Source organism: Macaca fascicularis, chromosome 7, assembly GCF_037993035.2.
Source record: "Macaca fascicularis isolate 582-1 chromosome 7, T2T-MFA8v1.1".
In the NCBI taxonomy this organism is placed as follows: Eukaryota; Metazoa; Chordata; class Mammalia; order Primates; family Cercopithecidae; genus Macaca; species Macaca fascicularis.
This window is the reverse complement of record NC_088381.1, coordinates 128669031-128690840: the sequence shown is the minus strand read 5'-3', so window position 1 is coordinate 128690840 and position 21810 is coordinate 128669031. Positions and strand designations below refer to the sequence as shown.

Here is a 21810-nt window from a genome sequence, read left to right as displayed (position 1 = left end):
TCTATAGATAAAATAACTAGTAAAAAATACACGGTACAAAATTAACAATTATTAAGTCACAAACCCCATCTTCAATCATAATTTACTGGTCTATTATAGTTTTTATTTGTATCTATACCTATTTATACTTAGTATCTTTACAATGAGCCAGGCATCCTGAGAGTTTTATAAAATTACTTCACAAAATACTCAGGAACTCTATAATGTAGGCATAATCTCTTTTTTAAGAGTTGAGTAATTAAGGCTTAAAGAGGTAAAGTGATTTGCCCAAGGCCAAACAATTAGTATACATAGTAGAGAAGCCACAATTCAAACCTCTAATAATATTATAAGGACGACCTGTTTTAAACAATTCTGAAATAACAAAATTCAAATTTACAATTTTAATCATGAAGCTATTCATTTCATAAAAATTTTATTTAGGTCACATTAAAGTACTCACCAAGGATTATCTTAAGTCTTAAGAACCTCCATTTTCTTTAAAATAGAATGGAATTAACCAAATTTCTATTTACTTACATGTAACTCTTCAGGGATATCCATGTGAAAATTAGAATATACTATAAGTTTAGTGAAATAACATAACTGGAGACATTTAAAAGCTAAGAGAAAATAATCACCTGATACTCACCTAGTTAATTATATGCCAAAAGATCTGATAAGATTATTAATTTGATTTACATTTCAAAATACATTTATAGATTCAAATTAATACTACGTGTATATCACAAGACTTGAGAAAGGGCACATGACTTCTTTAGTTATGACACTTTGATCTACCACATAAGTGCAAATTATATATTAAAAATAGAACAAATTAATAACACTTGGTCAAGTTTGGTTTTCTGTTTTTTGGCAAAATGGTAAAGTACCTAAGCTGTTTGGCACAAACTTATGGTTTTATAGGACATAACTGACTGCTCAATGTAATTTTTATTTTCTTTTTCAGATACAAATGAGTATTAATTTTCTATAACTCATATTTTATCAAGGTTAGATCTTCCAATGAGTTCAGAGGAATATGCAATGCTTGAAAGCGAACAGCTAAATCCTATTTGTTGCACTCAGAAAAGGCGATTTATATCACAAATGAGTACTCTGCTCCCTTCTGGCTCACCCATAGATAATATTTTTTTAAACTCAGGGTTTTTTAACATCAGGGTTTTTTAACATCAGGGTTAAAATACTTAAAAAGTTTTCCCTTTTGTTAATGCATGGTATGTTTCTCCATAGTACTCCCCAAACCAACCACAGGCTATCAAAAGTACTTAAAAACAATTCTTACATTATCTTTTGACATCCATAGGTTATCTTTGTGACTCAGTTTATTTCCAGTTTGCATACAAACAAAATAGAATGAAGAAGCACCAAAGCCATAGAATCTCATTCCTAATTTATGTGCCTTCACTTGTTTCCAAAAGACTAAGATTTACTCACATGGATATTTATTGACACAAATTATCTAGTAATGAATGGGGGGGGGAACTTTGAGGTCTGTTCACTGGTTCAACTAAGAATGATGTAATTAAGAATAGTAACCATAACCATAAGCTACATAAAAATAATTAGAATTATTTGTAAAATGATAAAGAAACAGAAGGCTGCATAATTATATCCACAGGATTTGAAACAAATAGATCAAAATAACTAACACCTGACCAAGAAACAAAGTTGTAGCTCTTACTTTAAGAGTTCAAAAGCTATCACCACACAGAGGGCACAATTATATATAAAATGAAGTTTCTGGCCGGGTGCTGTGGCTCATGCCTATAATCCCAGCACTTTGGGAGGCCAAGGCAGGCGGATCACAAGGTCAGGAATTCGAGACCAGGCTGGCCAGTATGGTGAAACCCCATCTCTACTGAAAATACAAAAAGATTAGCCAGGCATGGTGGCACACACCTGTAGTTCCAGCTAACCAGGAGGCTGAGGCAGAAGAATCATTTGAACCCAGGAGGCAGAGGTTGCAGTGAGCCAAGATCACGCCACTGCACTCCAGCCTGGGTGACAGAGTGAGACTCCGTCTCAAAAAAAAAAAAAAGAAGAAATTTCTCTTATTCATGCATAAAATAGTGATAAGTAGAACTTTCTTAAATACTGAAGTCACAAATTACATAATTTCTCTAAGACCCTATGCCTGATGCTCCTCCACCCCCTGAGAGTTTAATTCCTATAAAATATACTTCAAATAATAAATCCAGCACAACCTTCATAATATTCCTAATCAAAATATGTTCACTGACTGACTGAACTCCACCTATGTGAATATGTAATAATTAAATCCTCATTTCTTAGTCATTATTTTATGCCCATTTTGAACCCTTCAACTTTCTCAAGGTTATTAAACAAATGAATTCAGTCTTTTCTGTCACATCTCAAAAGATCTATTTCCAGAAACCTTAATCATATTTATATATCTTTCCTTGGTTCCTCTCCAAGTTGAGCACATCCGACTTCATTTTACGTTTGACTTTTTTTAAGTAGAATAGATCAGGAAAAGAAAGTTATTATGCTGACTCCTGTCCCTTAAATTACCTAGTCCATACAATCAGCCCACTATTAGAAACAAGAGCTCAAATCTTAGCTCTCACAGGATACCTGAATCAGAATGTATAAGTTTATTAATATTTTCATTAATTAAATATGAGATGTAATAGAAAATTAGTTTCAGTGTCATCTTTTAAATGTGATCTAACCTCTCAAAGACTCAGTTTTCACATTTGTAAAAACAGGAATACCATCTATTTTATGAAGACATAAAAACAGAAATTAATACCTATTATAAAAAAGAACTATCATAGGTCACAAATTCTTAAGTAATGTTTGTATTCCTGCATATCCAGCAGCCAGACCATGCTGGCTTATAGCAGGCATTCAACAAAATCAACCCCTGGGATATAGGTGCTTAATGTTACTTTTCATCCTTCATTTCAGGATTGGATTTTCTAAAAAGAATAAAAATACTTAACGTCATAAACATTTAGACTTTCATCTGTATTCTGTGTCAGTCTCCACATTCAATAAACAATTGACACTAATAAATTCACGTAAATACTATGCTATTCTAAATTTTACCTTTCCCTTGAACCAACTGTGATTTTTATTTCCAGTTTAGCCATTCTAGTGGGTATTTAGTGCCATGTTGTGATTTTAATCTGCATTTTCTTTCACCAGTCACTAATGAGGCTGAGGATTGGTTATCCTATTTTTAGAAATGCCTGTTCAAAACTCTAGATCATATATATGAGTTATTTATACCTTCTGGATCTAAGCCTTTTATCAGTTACATATGTTGTAAATAACTTTTGTCACTTTGTGGCTAGTTTTTTTCCCACTCTCTTAAGGATGTTTTTGTTGTTTTACTTTTCTATTATCCATCTGGAAATGATCCAATGGGGTGGGGGTAAGTGATCCAATACTTTAACACACATTGAGAGTAATATAACTTAAGTATGTGACAGAATACTTATAACAATATTCAGCATTTGGTTCAAGGGCATTATAAAATAATTCATTTATATATCTAACTACAAAATATAACAAACATTAATGGTAACGTTATGGTTGCCAATTATTACTATTTACCACATGGCTAGCATACATTGGGCACCAGTTTTAGCATTTCATGTATAGATTTCAATATTCTGAACAATCATATGAAGTTAGCATTTCTCAACTTCCCAAATGAGAAAACAAAGTCAGAAGAGTAAAGTAATATCTTACCCATGGAAACATATCTAATAACAGTAAAGCTGGGATTTAATCCCGTTATGCCCATTTTCTTTCTTCTATACTTTACACTTTGGTAGTTCCTTATTAAGCAGTATTTTTCTTTACATTATTTTAAGATATGTTAATACTTCTGACATTTGAAAGTTTGAAACCGATCATGAATATCTGATATTATTTAAGTACCTACATAGCCATGATCATATAAAACGATGTTCAAATATGAAGCCTCTGCCCTCAAGATGTTTATAACCTAATAGCTAGCACACATATGACAAACATGGTAGGCAATTTTAAAATTCAAAAAAAGTAGCTGGATGGGCAGTTGGGGAGAAAAATGGATACATAAAAGGAAAGAAAAATATTCATATATTTACAAATCAAAGCTTGGCATTTTTATATTTATCACAATCTCAAAATAATGGTGATTTCTTTTTTTTTGTTTTGTTTTGAGACGGAGTCTCACTCTGTCACCCAGGCTGGAGTGCAATGGCTTGCTCTCAGCTTACTGTAACCTCTGCCACCCTGGTTCAAGTGATTCTTCTGCCTCAGCCTCCCAAGTAGCTGGAATTACAGGTTCCTGCTACCGTGCCCAGCTAGTTTTTGTATTTTTAGTACAGACGGGGTTTCACCATCTTGGCCACGCTGGTCTTCAACTCCTGACCTCGTGATCCACCTGCCTCGTCCTCCCAAAGTGCTGGGATTACAGGCATGAGCCACTGCCCCCAGCCTTTTGTTTTTGTTTTTTTTGAGACGGAGTCTCACTTTGTTGCCCAGGCTGGAGTGTAGTGGCACAATGTCAGCTCACTGCAACTTCTGCCGCCCTGGTTCAAGCGATTCTCCTGCCTCAGCCTCCCAAGTAGCTGGAATTATAGAAAATTAAAGGTAATAGAAGTCTTAAATACCACTCAAAGAAAGATGTTCAGAAGAACATAAAGGCAATGTAAAGATAAAACTTTTTTTCCTCTCCAAATCTATATGCCTTGCTGCAGAACGTTAAACATTATTAAAAACAAACTCAGGGTAAGATACTCTTCAGGCAAAAAGAAAATCTGTGCAACACATTAGCCCTCCTCAATCCCCACTCAAAAGTAATCAGATAAACAGAGAGCACTGCTGCTAACAAGCTCTCACAGAATTCAGGGATAGCTAAAGGGAGAGTACTCGAAGTAGTGAGTTTTCAGTTTTAGAATTTGATCCCTTTGTCAGTCTTCAAGGTTGCTGACCTTAAAGCCAGGGTGTAAGACCCACCTGTTCATCCAGTACTTTAAAAGGCAGAGTAGAGGGAGGTTTATTAAATTTGCTCCAAGATGAGCTGAGATTGAAACTTCTCTCATCATTAAAAGTGTGCTCCTCAGCCGGGCACAGTGTAATCCCAGCACTTTGGGAGGCCAAGGCAGGCAGGTGGCTTGAGCTCAGGAGTTCAAGACCAGCCTGGGCAACATGATGAAACCCCACTGCTACCAAAATTACAAAAAATAGCTAGGTGTGGTGGCACCCACCTGTAGTCCCAGCTACTAGGGAGGATGAGGTGGGAGAATCGCTTGAGCCCAGGGGGCAGAGATTGCAGCGAGTCCAGATTGTGTCACTGCACTCCAGCCTGGTTGGAGCAAGACTCCATCTCAAAAAAAAAATAAAAAATAAAGTATGCTCCTGCCTGAGCACACTGGCTCACACCTGTAATCCTAGCACTTTGGAAGGCTGAGGCGTTACAAGATTGCTTGAGACCAGGAGCTCAAGACCAACCTGGCCAACATAACTAGACCCTGCCTCCTCTACAAAAAAAAAAAAAACAAAGAAAAATTTTCTTAAAAATTAGCCCAGAGTGGTGGTGTGAGCCTATAAACCCGGTTACTTGGAAGGCTGCAATAGGAGGATGGCTTGAGCCCAGAAGTAGACTAGAGTGAGCTAGGATCTCACCACTGCACTCCAGCTTGAAGTGACAGAACAAGATCCTGTCTCTAAAAATAAATTTAAAATAAATAAATAATTTTAAAAGTATGCTGCTGAAGCAACTTTGCCACAATGGATATATTTCCTAATCTCCTCAAGGAAATAAATTGCAGAGTATTTTGTTCATATCATGTTCAGGTTAGCAGATTTATGAATCAGTGCTCTCCAAAAACTTTTACATCTGACCATTCCAATTCATTTCGTTTTTAAATAAATAGAACATTATGAAACACAGAAAGACTACCAGCAACTACTCTCTCTAGTTGAAAAAAGGATGTAGATCTGATGCTGCCTCTCTTTAGGCCAAAGAAAAGCACTTGACTACCTAAGAGGTCTACCCAGATTATATAAATTTCAAAATGTACCACAGGTAAAAATTAAAAGATAAGAACACAGAAGAGGAGGAATACATAATCTGTAATTCTCATTGGTAATGGAATGTAAAAATGTGATAGAGCGATGGAAATTTAGATATATCTATAAAATTTTTTTTTTTTACTTTGGCTGTACAGTGCATCAAATTCTTCTTTACCCAAATGTGAATCTCCCAATGGCAAAGCAAAATGCTCTGAAGTTAAGAAAAATGGGAATAATTTATTCAAAAAAGTTTTTTGAATAATTACACAGTACAATATTTAGTCCCCACAAGAACACATAAAGTTAGGTCACAGAACACATTATGTCCTTAAGGAAGCTCATCTAAAATGAGACCGGCATGGAAAACAGCCAATTGCAATAAAAGGCAGGAGCTACAATATATAATAAAAGTTCGTATAAAATGTTAGGGGAAGCATCAGAATACGTAATTAAATTCCACACAAAAGACGGTTCACGAAAATCACACTTGATTGATGCCATAAATTATAAGTAAAGTTTTCATAAGCAGTTAAGTATATTCCAAACAGAGTAAACACCATAAAGTCACAGAAACTTGAAAATACTTCAGGATCTTCATTCTATTAAATGTGAGCCTAATATGTAAGATACAGTCATTCATTCAAAAATATTTAATGAAGGTCCACAGTGAACATTCATTAAATAGGTACTAGAGACAAACCTCGTTCTAGGTACACAGAATTTATATTCTAGCGGTAAAGATAAACATTAAACAGTGTACCCATAAGACACTTTCTGATAGTGATATATGTTATAAAGGGTTAAAAACCATAACATAGGCCAGGCATGGTAGCTCACGCCTGTAATCTTAACACTTTTGGAGGCCAAGGCAGGAGGATCACTTGAGCTCAGGAGTTTGAGACCAGCCTGGGCAACATAATGAGACCCTGTCTCTATATTAAAATTTTAAAAAGCATAACACAATGTGGACGGGGGCAGGAGAAAGATACTTCAGATAGAATAGTCAAAAGGTCAGTGTGAATTGAGCATAAGGAGCAAGGCAGAGTAGGGAAAGTATTCTCTTAACAGTATCTTTTGTCTGTTTCTAGAAAATGCTGTTTCTTACCTTAGGCCTTCTTTACTCCTCTTTTCTCTACCTGTATTTTTGCATGGCTAACTCCGTTTTACCATTGACTTCTTAGTACAAATGTCCCTTTCTCAGGTGAGAAAGTAGATAGCATTCTGAATTTTATTCTAAGTGTACTGGGAAGACATAGGAAGATAGTAAGCAAGGAGGTGATGAGCTGATTTTTTTAATATTGTTTATTTACCATCATTCATTTATTAGGAAACCACTCAAAGGCTTATAGACTAGATTATGGGGTACACAGATGAATAGAGAGACCAGGTGGAATGTTACTGCAATAGTACAGTAAAGAAATGATGGCAACTATCCCAGGATGATAGAGGGGGAGAGAAGTGGGTAAATTCAAGATAAATTTTAAAAGTAGAGCCAACTTAGTACAAAAGTATCTAGATTTTCAAATTCTATAGTCAGCAACTGGAAAAAAAAAAAGTTGCAAAAGACTTAAGATGAGTTCCTGTATCTTCTACTTAGACTGTAAGCCAGATCTTATTTTAATATTACATATACTATAAAAGAAAGAGAACTAGAAAACAGGAGCAGCTGCTACACATTTGCTAAAGTGGAAGCAACAATGAAATTAGAGTAAATATGACTTTATCCATTGGGGTCAACACAAAGAAACAGTCCTTTCCCTCTTAAAATCAGAGTATTATCTCTAATTTAAAATATACTTTGATAACGTTTTGAGGCATTCCTTCCTGCATACTCATCATGCTCAATTTACAATAGGGGATACATTCCTGAAGTTTGTAGCTACATCGTGTCATCTGAATACAAGACTTCATTCCTGAAAATAAATGAGTTTACTGGTAAAACCAGTAAACTCCCACCACTTCAATATTGCATGTCATTAACACTGACTTTGAAATGCAGGCATACAATGATAAAAGCCAAACAAAAATTCTGCAACCTCCATCATCTTGAATTTTAAAACTATGTATAAAAATGAGTTTTATGTATATAAAAAATATGTAAAGATTTAAGGAATAAATTAGTATAGCCATCTGTGTTATCAACTCATTATTATGAATAAAAACTAGCCTCAATTATTGAGAGCTTACTATAAGCCAAGTACTACACTGTGCACTTTGTTCACATTATTTCCCAACAAGTTTATGAGATCGGTATTATCATCACCATTTTATAGATGGGAAAAAAAGGCTTATTAGAAAGGCAAAGTAATTTGCTCATGTCAAGCAGCTGGCTAAATGGGTTGTTGAGAGTTGAACCCAGGTCTGTTTGGATTCAAAGTCCAAATCCATAACCATGACTTTGTAGTGCTGCCACAACTTTTTTAAAACCAGTTTTTAATTCATATAGAGTAGCTGTACATATTTTGTGATACTTTTATTTTAATACCTGTGTACATATATGCAATAATAAAAATAGAGTAATTGAGATATCTATCACCTCAAGCATTTATCTTTTCTAACCACATATTTTATACTACTCTAATGAGACTATTTTAAAAGATAATTATGAATTTGAATGTTACATCTTTAGAGTGGCTACATCTCAAACATCTAAATGTTAAACACATGTTAAAATTAATATGCCAAAGTATATATTTTCTAAACAAACAAACAAAAATCTGTCAAAGTATACAAAAACATCATTGGCTTATAAAATCTTTCCCTTGAATGCTAAAATAAACAAAATATAACAATACAATATAAAATAAAGTTTTTTAAACCCAAATTAATCTATTCATCAGTCTAGAAACTAAAAATGGCTTTCAGATTTTTAAAAAATATATATGTGAAGAAAACTATTTAGAAGAAAACATTAATTGATACATTTACTTTCCCATTTCATATCTGCAGATGGTAACTACTCTCCAAACAATATTTATAAATGTTTTTCTACGCTACAAGCTTAAAAATGCAAGTAGAGTAAGAGAGTCATACAAACCCAATTCACATACAAAAATATTGTGTTGTATACTTTGAAAATTATTTGTTTCACTTTCCTCATACTGCGCCCATCCATATTTCCAGACATCTAAAACTAGATCAGACACTGTTCTTAAACATCTGAACATTTCGGTTTACTATAGAAATGGTGTAAAATTATAAAGCATAATCCTTGAAAAAATATCTTTCAAACAAGCAATTAAAATAAGGCTTACCATTTTGATGCCTGTGGAAAACGTCACTGGTTTTACAGGTTTGGGTTTCTCAAGTTGCATTTCTAATTGGGTAGATCTATCTTTATGCTGAGCCAAAAGCAGAGCAACAGGGAGATCAGAACTCTCCTGTAAGAATAGTTCAACTTCAATAAGAAATGTAAAAAGGGAAAACTAAAAACAACAAAACTTTTATTTTAAATTATGTCCTTTCCATAAGCATTTCATGTCAAACTAAATATTCACATTACCGAGGACACTTTACAAAAAATACTAACATTCCATAATAAGAAAAGGCTGTTGTAGACTCATAAATCAAAATAACCTGCAAACAAGTATTTTTATAAAATCCACATTAAAAGTTCCTATTTCAACTAGCAAACCAACCACATTTATTAAAACGAAAAAAATAAGCTAATCACAGAAAGCATAGTACAAAGTACTATAACTTAGATCAGATGTTTATCTAAGACGCATTCTTTTTACCAGTAAATTTAGACCAGTTTGAAATTGTTTCCCATTAGATTTCACCTGAGACCGTTTGGAAATGATCCTTGTTCTATTTTGCACAATGAAACTATTGTAAGTACAACCAAAAGCGTATTTATTTTCTCCTTTTCTAACTTAATTTTAAAATTTAAGTCTATGTTTTTTAACTTAAGTAACAAAATGACAGTGAAACATTTTAATATCTTATATTAATTCTAAGCACACTGACACATTTTAATACCATGAGCAAATTACTAATTTTTATACGTAGACTGTTATTTATTCTGTTTAACAAGAAGTTCTCTTACATCTTTAAAGGGCTGTGGAACTAAGGTCTAAACTAAATGATATCCAGACATTTTCCTTTCTGAGTTTTCAGTTAAATAAGAACCCAAAAACATATGCAGAAGGAGGTACCAGGAGGAAAAGATCTCTCTCTCTCTCTCTTTCCTACACACACATACAAACACACACATACAGAAAAAGACTGAGAATTTTCTGTATCTATAAACAAAGATGAAGGTACAAACACATTTTTATACTAGAATATACTAGAATACCTTTTATATTATGTGCTAAAGCATATTGTTCAAAGAGGCTATAGATGTTAAAATAGTGACTACACAGAATTTAATCCTGAAGAAACTCTATTATTAACATTTCACAGCATAAAGTAAACATACAGATTTTAATTTTCTTTCCAAATCTAGCAGCTTAACAATTTTTTAGGCACAAATGTGGTTAATTAATATACTTAAAGGAATTTGTTTAAGGTTACAGTATAGAAATAACTCAAGCAACTTAATTCAATAGAATTGTCCTAGAATAAAGTTGCACACCAAGATTTTATAATAGAAGTGTTTTGCAAGAGCAGTGTTACAAAGATTAAAACTTTTAATAGTAAATGGAAGAACATAAATTTTATTTATTTATAAGATATAACCTTATTAAGGGGCAAAATCATTAAGACCTGGCTTTAACAATAATGAAGGAAAAGTGATGAAATATAATATGAGGAGAATATACTAGAATACCTTTTATATTCTACACAAAGTATTAGTAATGCATGAGTAACTGTATTGCTAAGATTCCTTGCAGCTATTCTAGATTTATATTAAGAATTTTATAATAAAATATAAAATTAAAGAACATTTTTAATGGGCTGTGGCCAAAAAAAAATATTTTAAAAGCTACTCTATCTTTTCACATGTAGAAACTAACAAAAGAAAAATAAATTTCCTTAGCTAAAAAGTTAAAAGTATTGCTTTTCAATTTATACTCTAAATCAATTCAAGTGCTCTTCCTTAACTGGTATTTCCTTTAAAAAGCAAAAATTCTTATATAAAAGCAATGTATTAACTTCAAAAAAAAAAGTTGCTAGTCAAGACTTTGGCTTGTTTTAATCCTGGTTTCACATTCACATAAAAGGAACTGAATGTTAAAGTGTCTTGGTAAACAGCTGAAATCTAATAAAAACAAACATTCTAAGGATCTAAAACAGTTTTGATACTGAAGCAAAGAATTTAGTTCCAACCTACTCTATTCTATTTTAGCACTCAAATTTTGAAGCTTAGAAGCATTACTAAGTGTTAAACTAGAATTAAGTAGGAGTTCCAACAACAAAAAATATTAATGGAGTAAAATAAACTATGTGAAACATGCATGCTCTGGGGAATACCTAACATGCAGATTTAGCCTTTCAAGTTATTTCATTCTTTGCATTACATTTTACCTTAAAAGGTTCCCTCACCTATATTAATTGCCTGAAGGCACACTGTTTAATATTTAAAGAAATTTTAATAAGAACTGCCTGTAATACTCATTAAAAGCTTTATAATGACCATTTTTAAAAGATTATTTTAACTGACTTTCAGCAAGCCATCTGGCAAACAATATTTCTAATAAAAATCACCTACTGCGTTTGACAACAATATTAGCCCATACAAAATTTAAGACATAAACTGAAGCGAATTTTCAAACAGGAATATAAAAAGATTTAATAAGTCAGGACCTGTTTAAAAATCTTTTTCCAAACTGTTTTTAAAATTGAATTTACAGTTAGGATTAAATAAATGGACCTTTTAGCCAACATTACTGCAAATGCTAAGCCATAAACATTAAGACCATAACATTAAAATCCCGTCACATACAGTATAATACAATGTGAATACTTTTTAAAAGGTTAAAAAGTGACTTTTGGCACAAAGACCAGAACCAAAAACAGGAGGAAAACAATTCTAATAAGTAGTACTTGTGTAAATTAGGTCCAGAAATTAATTCTAAGAATTAAGCTTCCAGACATATTTACAAATGCTATTGTTTTTTAAACAAAATCTCACATATGAACATATACAGAAAAAGAAATACATTATTTTACTTAGTTAATAAAGATTCAAGAGGATAAAAATAAATTTAATGAATTCATTAGTCATAAAAATTTAAAGTATTTTAACATTTACAACAAAAATTTTATAAAGACTGAAAAATAAACATAACAAAATCTTTAAAAATAAGTTTAAAAATGAAAACCAGAAATTCAAACTGCAGTGGTATTCTAAACCAATCTGTTGTAATTAATTGCACTAATGAATACAGTAAATTACTAAGAATTATTTAACCACCATGTTATATGATCTAAACAGTGAGGAAAGTATGTGCGGTAATGACTTGCAGGTGAGGAAAACAGGAAGTGGGAGAAAGAACTCACAAAAATCAATATTAACTCCAGATTACACACAATATACAACAATGGTAGTTTCACATCTTGCTTCATGCCTCACTGAATCAAAGGAGAGCTTCATGCCAATAGCAGCTCAGTGAGGCAGCAAAACAGTACTTTAAAGACTAAAAGAATATGCGGCTGGGTGCGGTGGCTCACGCCAGTAATCCCAGCACTTTGGGAGGCCAAGGCGGGTGAATCACAAGGTCAGTAGTTCATGACCAGCCTGGCCAAGACGGTGAAACCCCATCTCTGCCAAAAATACAAAAAAGTTAGCTGGGCATGGTGGCAGGCACCTGCAATCCCAGCAACTCAGGAGGCTAAGGCAGAGAACTGCTTGAAACCCAGGAGGCGGAGGTTGCAGTGAGCCAAGATCACGCCACTGCACTCCAGCTAGGGCACAGAGCAAGACTCCGTCTCAAAAAAAAAAAAGGAAAAAGAATACGCAAGAATAATTGTTATGCAAAGCTGGCTAACCTCAAAGTAAAATCTAAAAACCTTTTTTATTAGATGGAACATAAAATGTTAAAAGTATATTTTCTATCAAAGTTCTATATTTGGGATTAATTCAATTAATTATATAGAAGAGAAGTATTACTTAAAAAAGAGCCTGTAACTCTTCATATAAAATGATAAGGGGAAGAATCTTTCAATAAAACAATTATAATTAGTAATTATATACTAATAATTAGTAACATCAATTTACTAATTCATTTTTTAAAGTTTTCAATTTCTCACCAAACAGCTACAAAACTATAAAACACAACATGTCATTTCACTGTTAAAGCCATACCTGCCACTTAATAGTTTCAAGAAAGAACTAATGAAAGTTGCTACAGAAAGCATCATTACTCTATTTAATATGCTGCTGTCCTCATTTTTAGAGTCAAATTCACATTCCACTCATAGAAAATAGAGTTTTATGACAGCATTTTCTTTTTTTTTTTTTTTTTTTTTTTTTGAGACGGAGTCTCGCTCTGTCGCCCGGGCTGGAGTGCAGTGGCCGGATCTCAGCTCACTGCAAGCTCCGCCTCCCGGGTTTACGCCATTCTCCTGCCTCAGCCTCCCGAATAGCTGGGACTACAGGCGCCCGCCACGTCGCCCGGCTAGTTTTTTGTATTTTTTTTAGTAGAGACGGGGTTTCACCGTGTTAGCCAGGATGGTCTCGATCTCCTGACCTCGTGATCCGCCCGCCTCGGCCTCCCAGAGTGCTGGGATTACAGGCTTGAGCCACCGCGCCCGGCCTATGACAGCATTTTCTATCTAAGCCTCAGTAATGCCCTTACCCTTATTTTCCCTTTAGTTTCGCACCTCCTTACAATTTAAGTAATCTCGCTTTCTCTTTTTCTACTCTTGGTTAACTGACTTATATGCTTTTTTGGCAAAAGCACAGTAGAAAAACACACATATACATATTTTCCCCAATCACAGGATAATAGCATTATCAACTAGACAAGAAAGTGTATTAGCACTGCGCGCACACACATACACACACACACACACACACACACGCCTCAGGGAAATAAATTATATGAACATAAAGGGAAAGAGAAGAATGCAAAAAGACTTTCCTGGAGAGGAAGATTTTCTAGTTTGTGAAGTCATCAATATCATACAGGGTTATAAATATCAAGTAATATAGTAACAAATCCATGAAACACTTCATAAACCTTAGTTATTATTACTGTCATTATCTAATAAGGTTGACTACCTAGGAAGCTAATTGCTGGAAAACAAAAATTTGCAAAAACACTGCTATTTCTTTCAAGCAAAAATACACTATTTTTTCATGCAAAAATATAAAATATACTGTCACAAAGTAGACAGAGTCAATATAAACTTCAGCATGGAGCCAAAATGAGCTCATTATTAGAAAAATAGCATTAATCAGGAGAAAAGTGCTTCAGAAACAATGTCTTTTAGTCAGTTAGCTTAAAGCCATATAAACAATCTATTAAGAATATACTGGCTCATCTCAGTTATAATGTTACTCTCTCATCTGAAAATAAAATGGATATTAAATAAAAAACTTTTTAAAAATATATAAGTAATGGCTCACGCCTGTAATCCCAGCACTTTGGGAGGCTGAGGCAGGCGGATCACGAGGTCAGGAGATCGAGACCATCCTGGCAAACACGGTGAAACCCTGACTCTACTAAAAATACAAAAAAAAAAAATTAGCCAGGCAAGGTGGCGGGCGCCTATAGTCCCAGCTTCTCGGGAGGCTGAGGCAGGAGAATGGCGGGAACCCGGGAGGCGGAGCTTGCAGTGAGCTGACATTGCGCCACTGTACTCCAGCCTGGGTGACAGAGCGAGACTCTGTCTCAAAAAAAAAAAAAAAAAAGAAACAAAAATATATAAGTAAAATATACTAGAACCTCATTTTAACATCGTTCTTCAAGTTACACAAAGTAGTGGCATGTCCACAAACAATATCTAGGAAATCACTTTAAATCCTTCATAGTTGGCAAGATATAAATAAATAGGCATAAGGTTAAGACAAATTACAATATGAAAATGAAAGTCATTTTCATAATTCTTATCACTAAACTGATATCGGGATAGAGATTGAGTATCCCAAATGAATTTATATTTTGCCAAATTCTAGAAAAACATAGTTTTCCCAGTACATACTGTGTGGACTAAAGATGGCCATCACACTCCCATTAGGAGGTGAGATCTATATCCATTCCCTTTGAAACTGAGTGGGCTCTTTTGCTAATATGGTGGAATCAATGCTGCACCAGTTTCCTAGCCCAAGCCCTAAAATGTTAGCATCTTCTACTTCCTTATGCTTGGAATATTTTCTCTTGTAACCCTGAGCCAACGTGTGAGAAGTACAATCACAATGTTACAGAAATTGATGCAGTTTCTGATGTAGTCAGCCCCTTCACTAGATTCACGGTAAGGACTCCCCTCTACTAGACCCACTGCACCCAACCCCATGTGGGAGGGAGCACATGGGTGAGTCAGTGCAGATCTAGCTGGCTGCTCCAAGCACCAACACAGGAACAAGTTTTGTGTGGGGCCCACAGTCAGACCAGGCACAAGCAAGCAAGTGCAGGACCCAGCCATCCGCTCCAGGCATAGATACAGAAGCAAACTCCATGTGGGGCCCACAGCCAGACCAGGCATGTTGCCTCAAGGGGAACGTGGCAGTGCCCAGGTGAGGGTGCCCACAACCCAAAAGCCCCAGGGGAGGTGTTATAGTGCTCCTTTAGTTCCGCCGTCAGACGGCAGTGTGTTAGCAGCTCAGTTGGCTTCTGGCCTTGTCACCTGGGGCAGCTGCTCTCCACCAGCAAGGACAAAGTGCCAGTGTGGCAGCTTTTCTGGGTACTGACACTCGGTGGGTCCCAAGCTCTTGTCTGGCATCCAAGAAGAATGAGGTCACAGGGATGGTTAAAGATGGTGAAGGCGATAATTTTATTAAGCGACGAAAACAGCTCTTAGCAGAGAGGTGAGCTGGAGAGGGCAGAGGAAGGGCAGGTCGTCTTCCCCAAAGTCAGGTTGTCTCTTCCTCTAGTTACTGAGTCTGGGGTCTTTATAGGCACAGGATGAGGAGTATGTGCTGAATTGGCTTATGAGTATGCAAAAAGGCTGAAGTGAAGACACTACCCAAAGGTGGGCATGACAGTGTAGAAAACCAATTAGGAAAGGGTAGGCATATATAAAATAGGTGAAGGGTGGGGATCAATCAGAGGAAAGCACACCAAAGAGGAGGACAAGTTCTCAATCTGGTCCAAGGATTTAACTTGTAGCTTGGCTTTCAGATTTTAAACTATCTTCGACATGGAGGTGGGGTTTCTCCGGGTACCCGACCCTATCTGCCTAGGCATTTGGCTGCCTCCTGTCACTATCAAAACCACATGGAGAGGTGTCCTGAGAATACATTAGGGACGCAGAGAAGCCCAAAAGAACCACTTAAATTCCTAACCCTCAGAATTGTGAACATAAAAATACATTGTTCAGTGTGGGTGGGGGGCAACCTCTTATTCAGCAATAAATACACTGATATCAATACATAACCAGCAAAACTAAAGGTGAACCAGATTACAAATACTGGAAATGCCCTTTAAATGCCATCATTCAGCCTACTAGGAAAGGTAAATCCTGAAGAACGTTTTTTACAATCACAATTAGCACTAATACATACCAGCTCATCTAAAAAAGCCTGCTTATTCTTCCTTTTTAGAATCTGCTGCAGTTGTTCTTCTTTTTGTATAAATAATCTTCTTTGTTCATTTTCCTGTCGTTCCACTTCTAAAGCTTCTTCCAGTTCTTCCTGTTCTCGAGTCTAAAACAAAAATTTATATATGGCATGGAATAAATTTGGGAGCCAAGAGCAATCATACACCACACTCTATTGGAAGCATAAAACACACTAGTCACTTATTATTTAATAATGTAGCAATTCCATATCGAGGGAAATAGAATTTACTTTATTTCATGTAGACATGTTACTATTAAACAGAACAACTATTCTGTTATACCATACTAGTGGATTTTGCTATACTAAGGCCACTGGGAACATATTAAGGGAATTTGAGGGATGAGTTTAAAAAGATGACTAGAAACAGAAAGGTATACATAAAGATCAACTGGATTCAAGACTGACAATAGAAGGAATAGTTAGAAGTATATTCAAATAATCCAGATAAGAAATAAGAGCCCTATGCAGTGGCTCGTGCCTGTAATCCCGGCACTTTGGGAGGCCAAGGCAGGTGGATTACAAGGTCAGGAGTTTGAGATCAGCCTGGCCAATATGGTGAAACCCTGTCTCTGCTAAAGATACAAAAAATTAGCCAGGCATGGTGGCACATGCCTGTAATCCCAGCTACTTGGGAGGCTGAGGCAGGAGAATCGTTTGAACCCAGGAGATGAAGGTTGCAGTAAGCCAAGTTCATGCCATTGCACTCCAGCCTAGGCAACAGGGCGAGACTCCGTCTCAAAAAAAAAAAAAAAAAAAAGAAAGAAAGAACAGAAATAAGAGCCCTAAATACAGTAATAATCTAATTAGAGTAGGGATGAGGCTTAAAACATGAGTGATCTTCAACAGAATATAAACACTGACCAAATATGGATTGAATACTTAGATGAATGCTGGCACCATTCACTGAAACAAAGAACATAGTAAGAGACGAAATAGACTTTCATTAAAAAACTGTCAAAAGAGACAAAGAACATTGCATAATGATAAAAGGGTCAACATATAGAAAATTATAACAGTTATAAACAACTAAATATATAAAGCAAACTGACAACTAAAGGGAGAAATAGCAATATAGTAACAGTAGGAGACTTAACTCACACATTCAATAATGGATGGAACTTTCAGAAAGAAGATCAATAAGGAAACAGAAGTCTTAAAACAACTTTATAGCTCTGTATATGTCTGTTAGTTGTTATTCCACTCAACAGCAGCGGAATACACATTCTTCCCAAGCACATACAGAACTTTCTACAGAATAGGTCACAAGTTAGGTCACAAAACAAGTCTTAACAAATTTAAGAAGACTGAAATCATACCAAGTATCTTTCCTGACCACAATGGAATAAAACCAGGAATCAATAGCAGAAGGAAAACTGGAAAAATTCACAAATATGCACATATGTGAAAATTAAACAATAAACTCAAAAAATCATTGGGTCAAAGAAATCAAAAAGGAAATTAGAAAATACCTCAGGTCAAACACAAACAAAAACATAGCATACCAAAACTCAAGAGATACAGAAAAAGCAGTACTAAGAAGGAAGTTTCTTGTGATAAACACCTACTTTAAAAGAGAAGAAAGATCTCAAATAACAACCTGGCTTTACGTCTCAAGGAGCTAGAAATTTAGTAACAAACTGAGCTCAAAGTTAGCAGAACAAAGTATTAAAATAAATAACAAAGATTAGAGCAAAAATAAATAGAAAATAGAAAAAGAACAGAAAAAAATCAACAAAATTAAGTTTTTTTGAAAAGATAAAATTGACAAACTCTTTGCAAGACTATGAAAGAGAGACTCAAAATCAGAAGTGAAAGAGGAGACATTACAACTGATGCCACAGAAATAAAAGGATCATGAGACTACTATGAACAATTACACACCAACAATTATACACTTCAGTTAATCTAGAAGAAATGAACAAATTCCTAGAAACATACAACCTACTAAGACCAAATTATGAAGAAATAGGAAATCTGAAAAGACCTAGAACTAGTATGGACACTGAATCAGTCATCACGCCTCCTAACAGAGAAAAGGCTGTAGTGGTGAATAATGCCAAACAGTTAAAGAAGAATTAATATCAATCCTTCTCAAACTTTTCTAAAAAATTGAAGAGAGGGATACTTCCAAACTCGTTTTATGAAGCCAGCATTATTACCCTGATGCTAAAACCAGACAAAGACACCACAAGGAAAAAAAACTGCGAGCCAATATCCCTGATGAACAAAAACGCAAAAATCCTCAGCAAAATACTTATAAACTGAATCTAACTGCACATTAAAAGGATCATACAACATAACCAAGAGGGAATTATCCTTGGGATGGAAAGACAGTTTGACATACAAAATCAATTAATATACATTAACAAAATAAAGAATTAAAATCACATAATCTTATCAATACATGCAGAAAAAGGCTTTGATAAAATGTAACGCCCTTTCATGATAAAAGTGGTGGCTCACATCTGTAATCCCAACACTTGGGGTTAATGAAACATTTTATCTATGCATACCTATTCTGCATGTATCTTCTGATGTTCCCAGAAAAGGTTACTAGGCAAAGAGAGTAACATTAATGACATACTGATGCTCTCAGAAATAAGATACTTTTAAAGAAAGCTAGACTAGGTATGAATGGAATGAAAATGTAGTATCAATTCATTGAGAGTTTTACAGCAGGAAAGAAATGCTGATACAAAGCACTATAAGACTATAAGGAGGAAGTCTCTTCTAAATACAAGATGAAAATATATGCTATGTGATCCAAATATGCTTGTATCCTTTTCACTAATTACAAAATCCTGATAAAGTATCTCAAACATAATTACCTCTGCTTTTCCCTACAACTAGAAAGTCAAACTGTACTATATAAATGATAGCTAAAGTGTATACATTAGACAATTGATCCTTTGTATGCATACAATTCTTTTTTCTTTATAGAATACATTTTAATACATTTAATATGACTCCTGAGATATTTTCTTTTTTTTTTTTTCTTTTTTTTTTTTTTTTTGAGACGGAGTCTCTCTCTCTGTCGCCCAGGCTGGAGTGCAGTGGCACGATCCCCACTCACTGCAAGTCCTGCCGCCTCCCGGGTTCATGCCATTCTCCTGCCTCAGCCTCCCGAGAAGCTGGGACTACAGGCGCCCGCTACCACGCCCGGCTAATTTTTTTTTGTATTTTTAGTAGAGATGGGGTTTCACCGTGTTTGCCAGGATAGTCTTGATCTCCTGACCTTGTGATCCGCCCGCCTCGGCATCCCAAAGTGCTGGGATTACATGCATGAGCCACCGCGCCCGGCCGAGATATTTTCAAAACAAACTTCAACATGAGATCAACTAAAACAAACCAAAATCATATTTATATCTAGCAATGATACTATTTCAGTAAAACAAAAAAGGTAACTAATTGAGAAACCAAAGTTAAGCTTAGTTGACAAATGTGTTCCTCTGACCTAATCATGAATTCATTTTAGTTTCTAATAAATAGTGTCCTTGTTTTATCTCCCTCTTGGGAGCTCCATCAACGTCTGTCTGGGTTTACTCCCTCCTTTAAAGAAATTAGTGTTCAAGGATAAAAATGAGCCTCCATTGTTTTGTGACCACTGTCCAAATGCTCACTTATCGGAAAATTATACAAGCAGGCAAAACTAGCGTTAACAATCACCTATCTTATGGATCCATTTCCTTAAGAAAGCACAGTCTAACATAATGCTGTCAAAGTGGTTTTTGCTGTAGTAATGTGTGCCTGCCTACCTACATACCTCTACAGTGTATATTCATATTTCTGGTCTAAATTTCAGCGACATTTTTTGTAAATGTAACTGGTTTAAAGGAAGATGTCTTTTTAAAGTATCATGTGGAAATATTTGTTTCTTTTTTTTTTTTTCTTTTGAGACGGAGTCTCGCTCTGTCACCCAGGCTGGAGTGCAGTGGCCGGATCTCAGCTCACTGCAAGCTCTGCCTCCCGGGTTCATGCCACTCTCCTGCCTCAGCCTCCCGAGTAGCTGGGACTACAGGCGCCCGCCACCTCGCCCGGCTAGTTTTTTGTATTTTTTAGTAGAGACGGGGTTTCACCGTGTTAGCCAGGATGGTCTCGATCTCCTGACCTCGTGATCCGCCCGTCTCGGCCTCCCAAAGTGCTAGGATTACAGGCTTGAGCCACCGCGCCCGGCCTGGAAACATTTGTTTCTAAGACAAAAGAAGAAAATACTTAGCCACCGACCAGCTTTAATTTATTTTTCTGAATAACATCTTTGTTTTCCTTTTGATATATCTCCATTTTCTTTTTGGTATTGTCCAAATCCACATTGTTGGTCAAGTTGAAAACTGCATTAGAAAGAAAACAATGAGATGAAAAATACTTTTAATATAAATCTTGAGTAGATAATAAAAAATAAATACCACAGAGACTCATTTGTTAGGATGTCATTCTTTATAGCTCTATTTGTGACCTTTTAATCAGCTACCTATTTTAGAGACTAGCTCTAGTTATGGCAACCATGTTTTCCAAGCCAAATACAAGGACAGACTGTCTGACTCGCACAAAATACCTAAATGTCAGGTTCACTCCAGAAAACCTAAGATACGTGCTTGCCATACTTAATTAGATCTGATTTTTATAGTCCCCTCTCTAGCTTTAAAAGCATACAAAATACTGTTTAAGTTTTTTTAATATAAAGAGTAAGTCTGGAATCTACTACAGTAGTCAGAATTTTAAAAAGAGTTTAAAAATCATATATTTGTATAATTGATATCAAACAAAAAACAGGTTTTATCCCCATTCCACTGGTCTCCAACATGAGTAGGCACAGGCTTGAATTACCTCCAAACCTGATTCCAAACCTTGTAGTCTAGCTCTAGAAACGTATGAAATAAAAGAGTTGGAACTTAAGAAGAAAAATAAAGGATAAACTGGCACCAAAACTTAGACTAAAAGAATTTAAGAGAACTACTGAGACATGTTTAGATACTACTAAATTTTCTGTGAATTAGAACTCTCTTTTTATAATTCCAAATCAAAATAATTTAAATTATAAATGCCATATTCCCTTCTAATTTTCTATATGTAAATCAAAGTTACTATAATACTCTGAACAATTA

General features: G+C 35.1%; 1 protein-coding gene across 8 annotated transcripts in view; it reads right to left on the bottom strand.

Moving 5' to 3' along the window:
- The window catches only part of MNAT1 (MNAT1 component of CDK activating kinase), a 253495-nt gene that overhangs the window by 143218 nt on the left and 88467 nt on the right, over positions 1-21810 (bottom strand). For 4 of the 8 annotated variants that reach the window (XM_065548876.2, XM_005561431.4, XM_065548877.1 and 1 more), the window contains exons 4-6: positions 20933-21036; positions 16652-16792; positions 9294-9419 (exon numbers count right to left, since the gene is read on the bottom strand). In XM_065548876.2, coding sequence (XP_065404948.1) covers positions 9294-9419; positions 16652-16792; positions 20933-21036 — 371 coding nt within the window. The remainder of the gene's footprint in view (positions 1-9293; positions 9420-16651; positions 16793-20932; positions 21037-21810) is intronic. The other 4 variants (XM_073997489.1, XM_073997487.1, XM_073997488.1 and 1 more) reach the window with 1 other exon arrangement.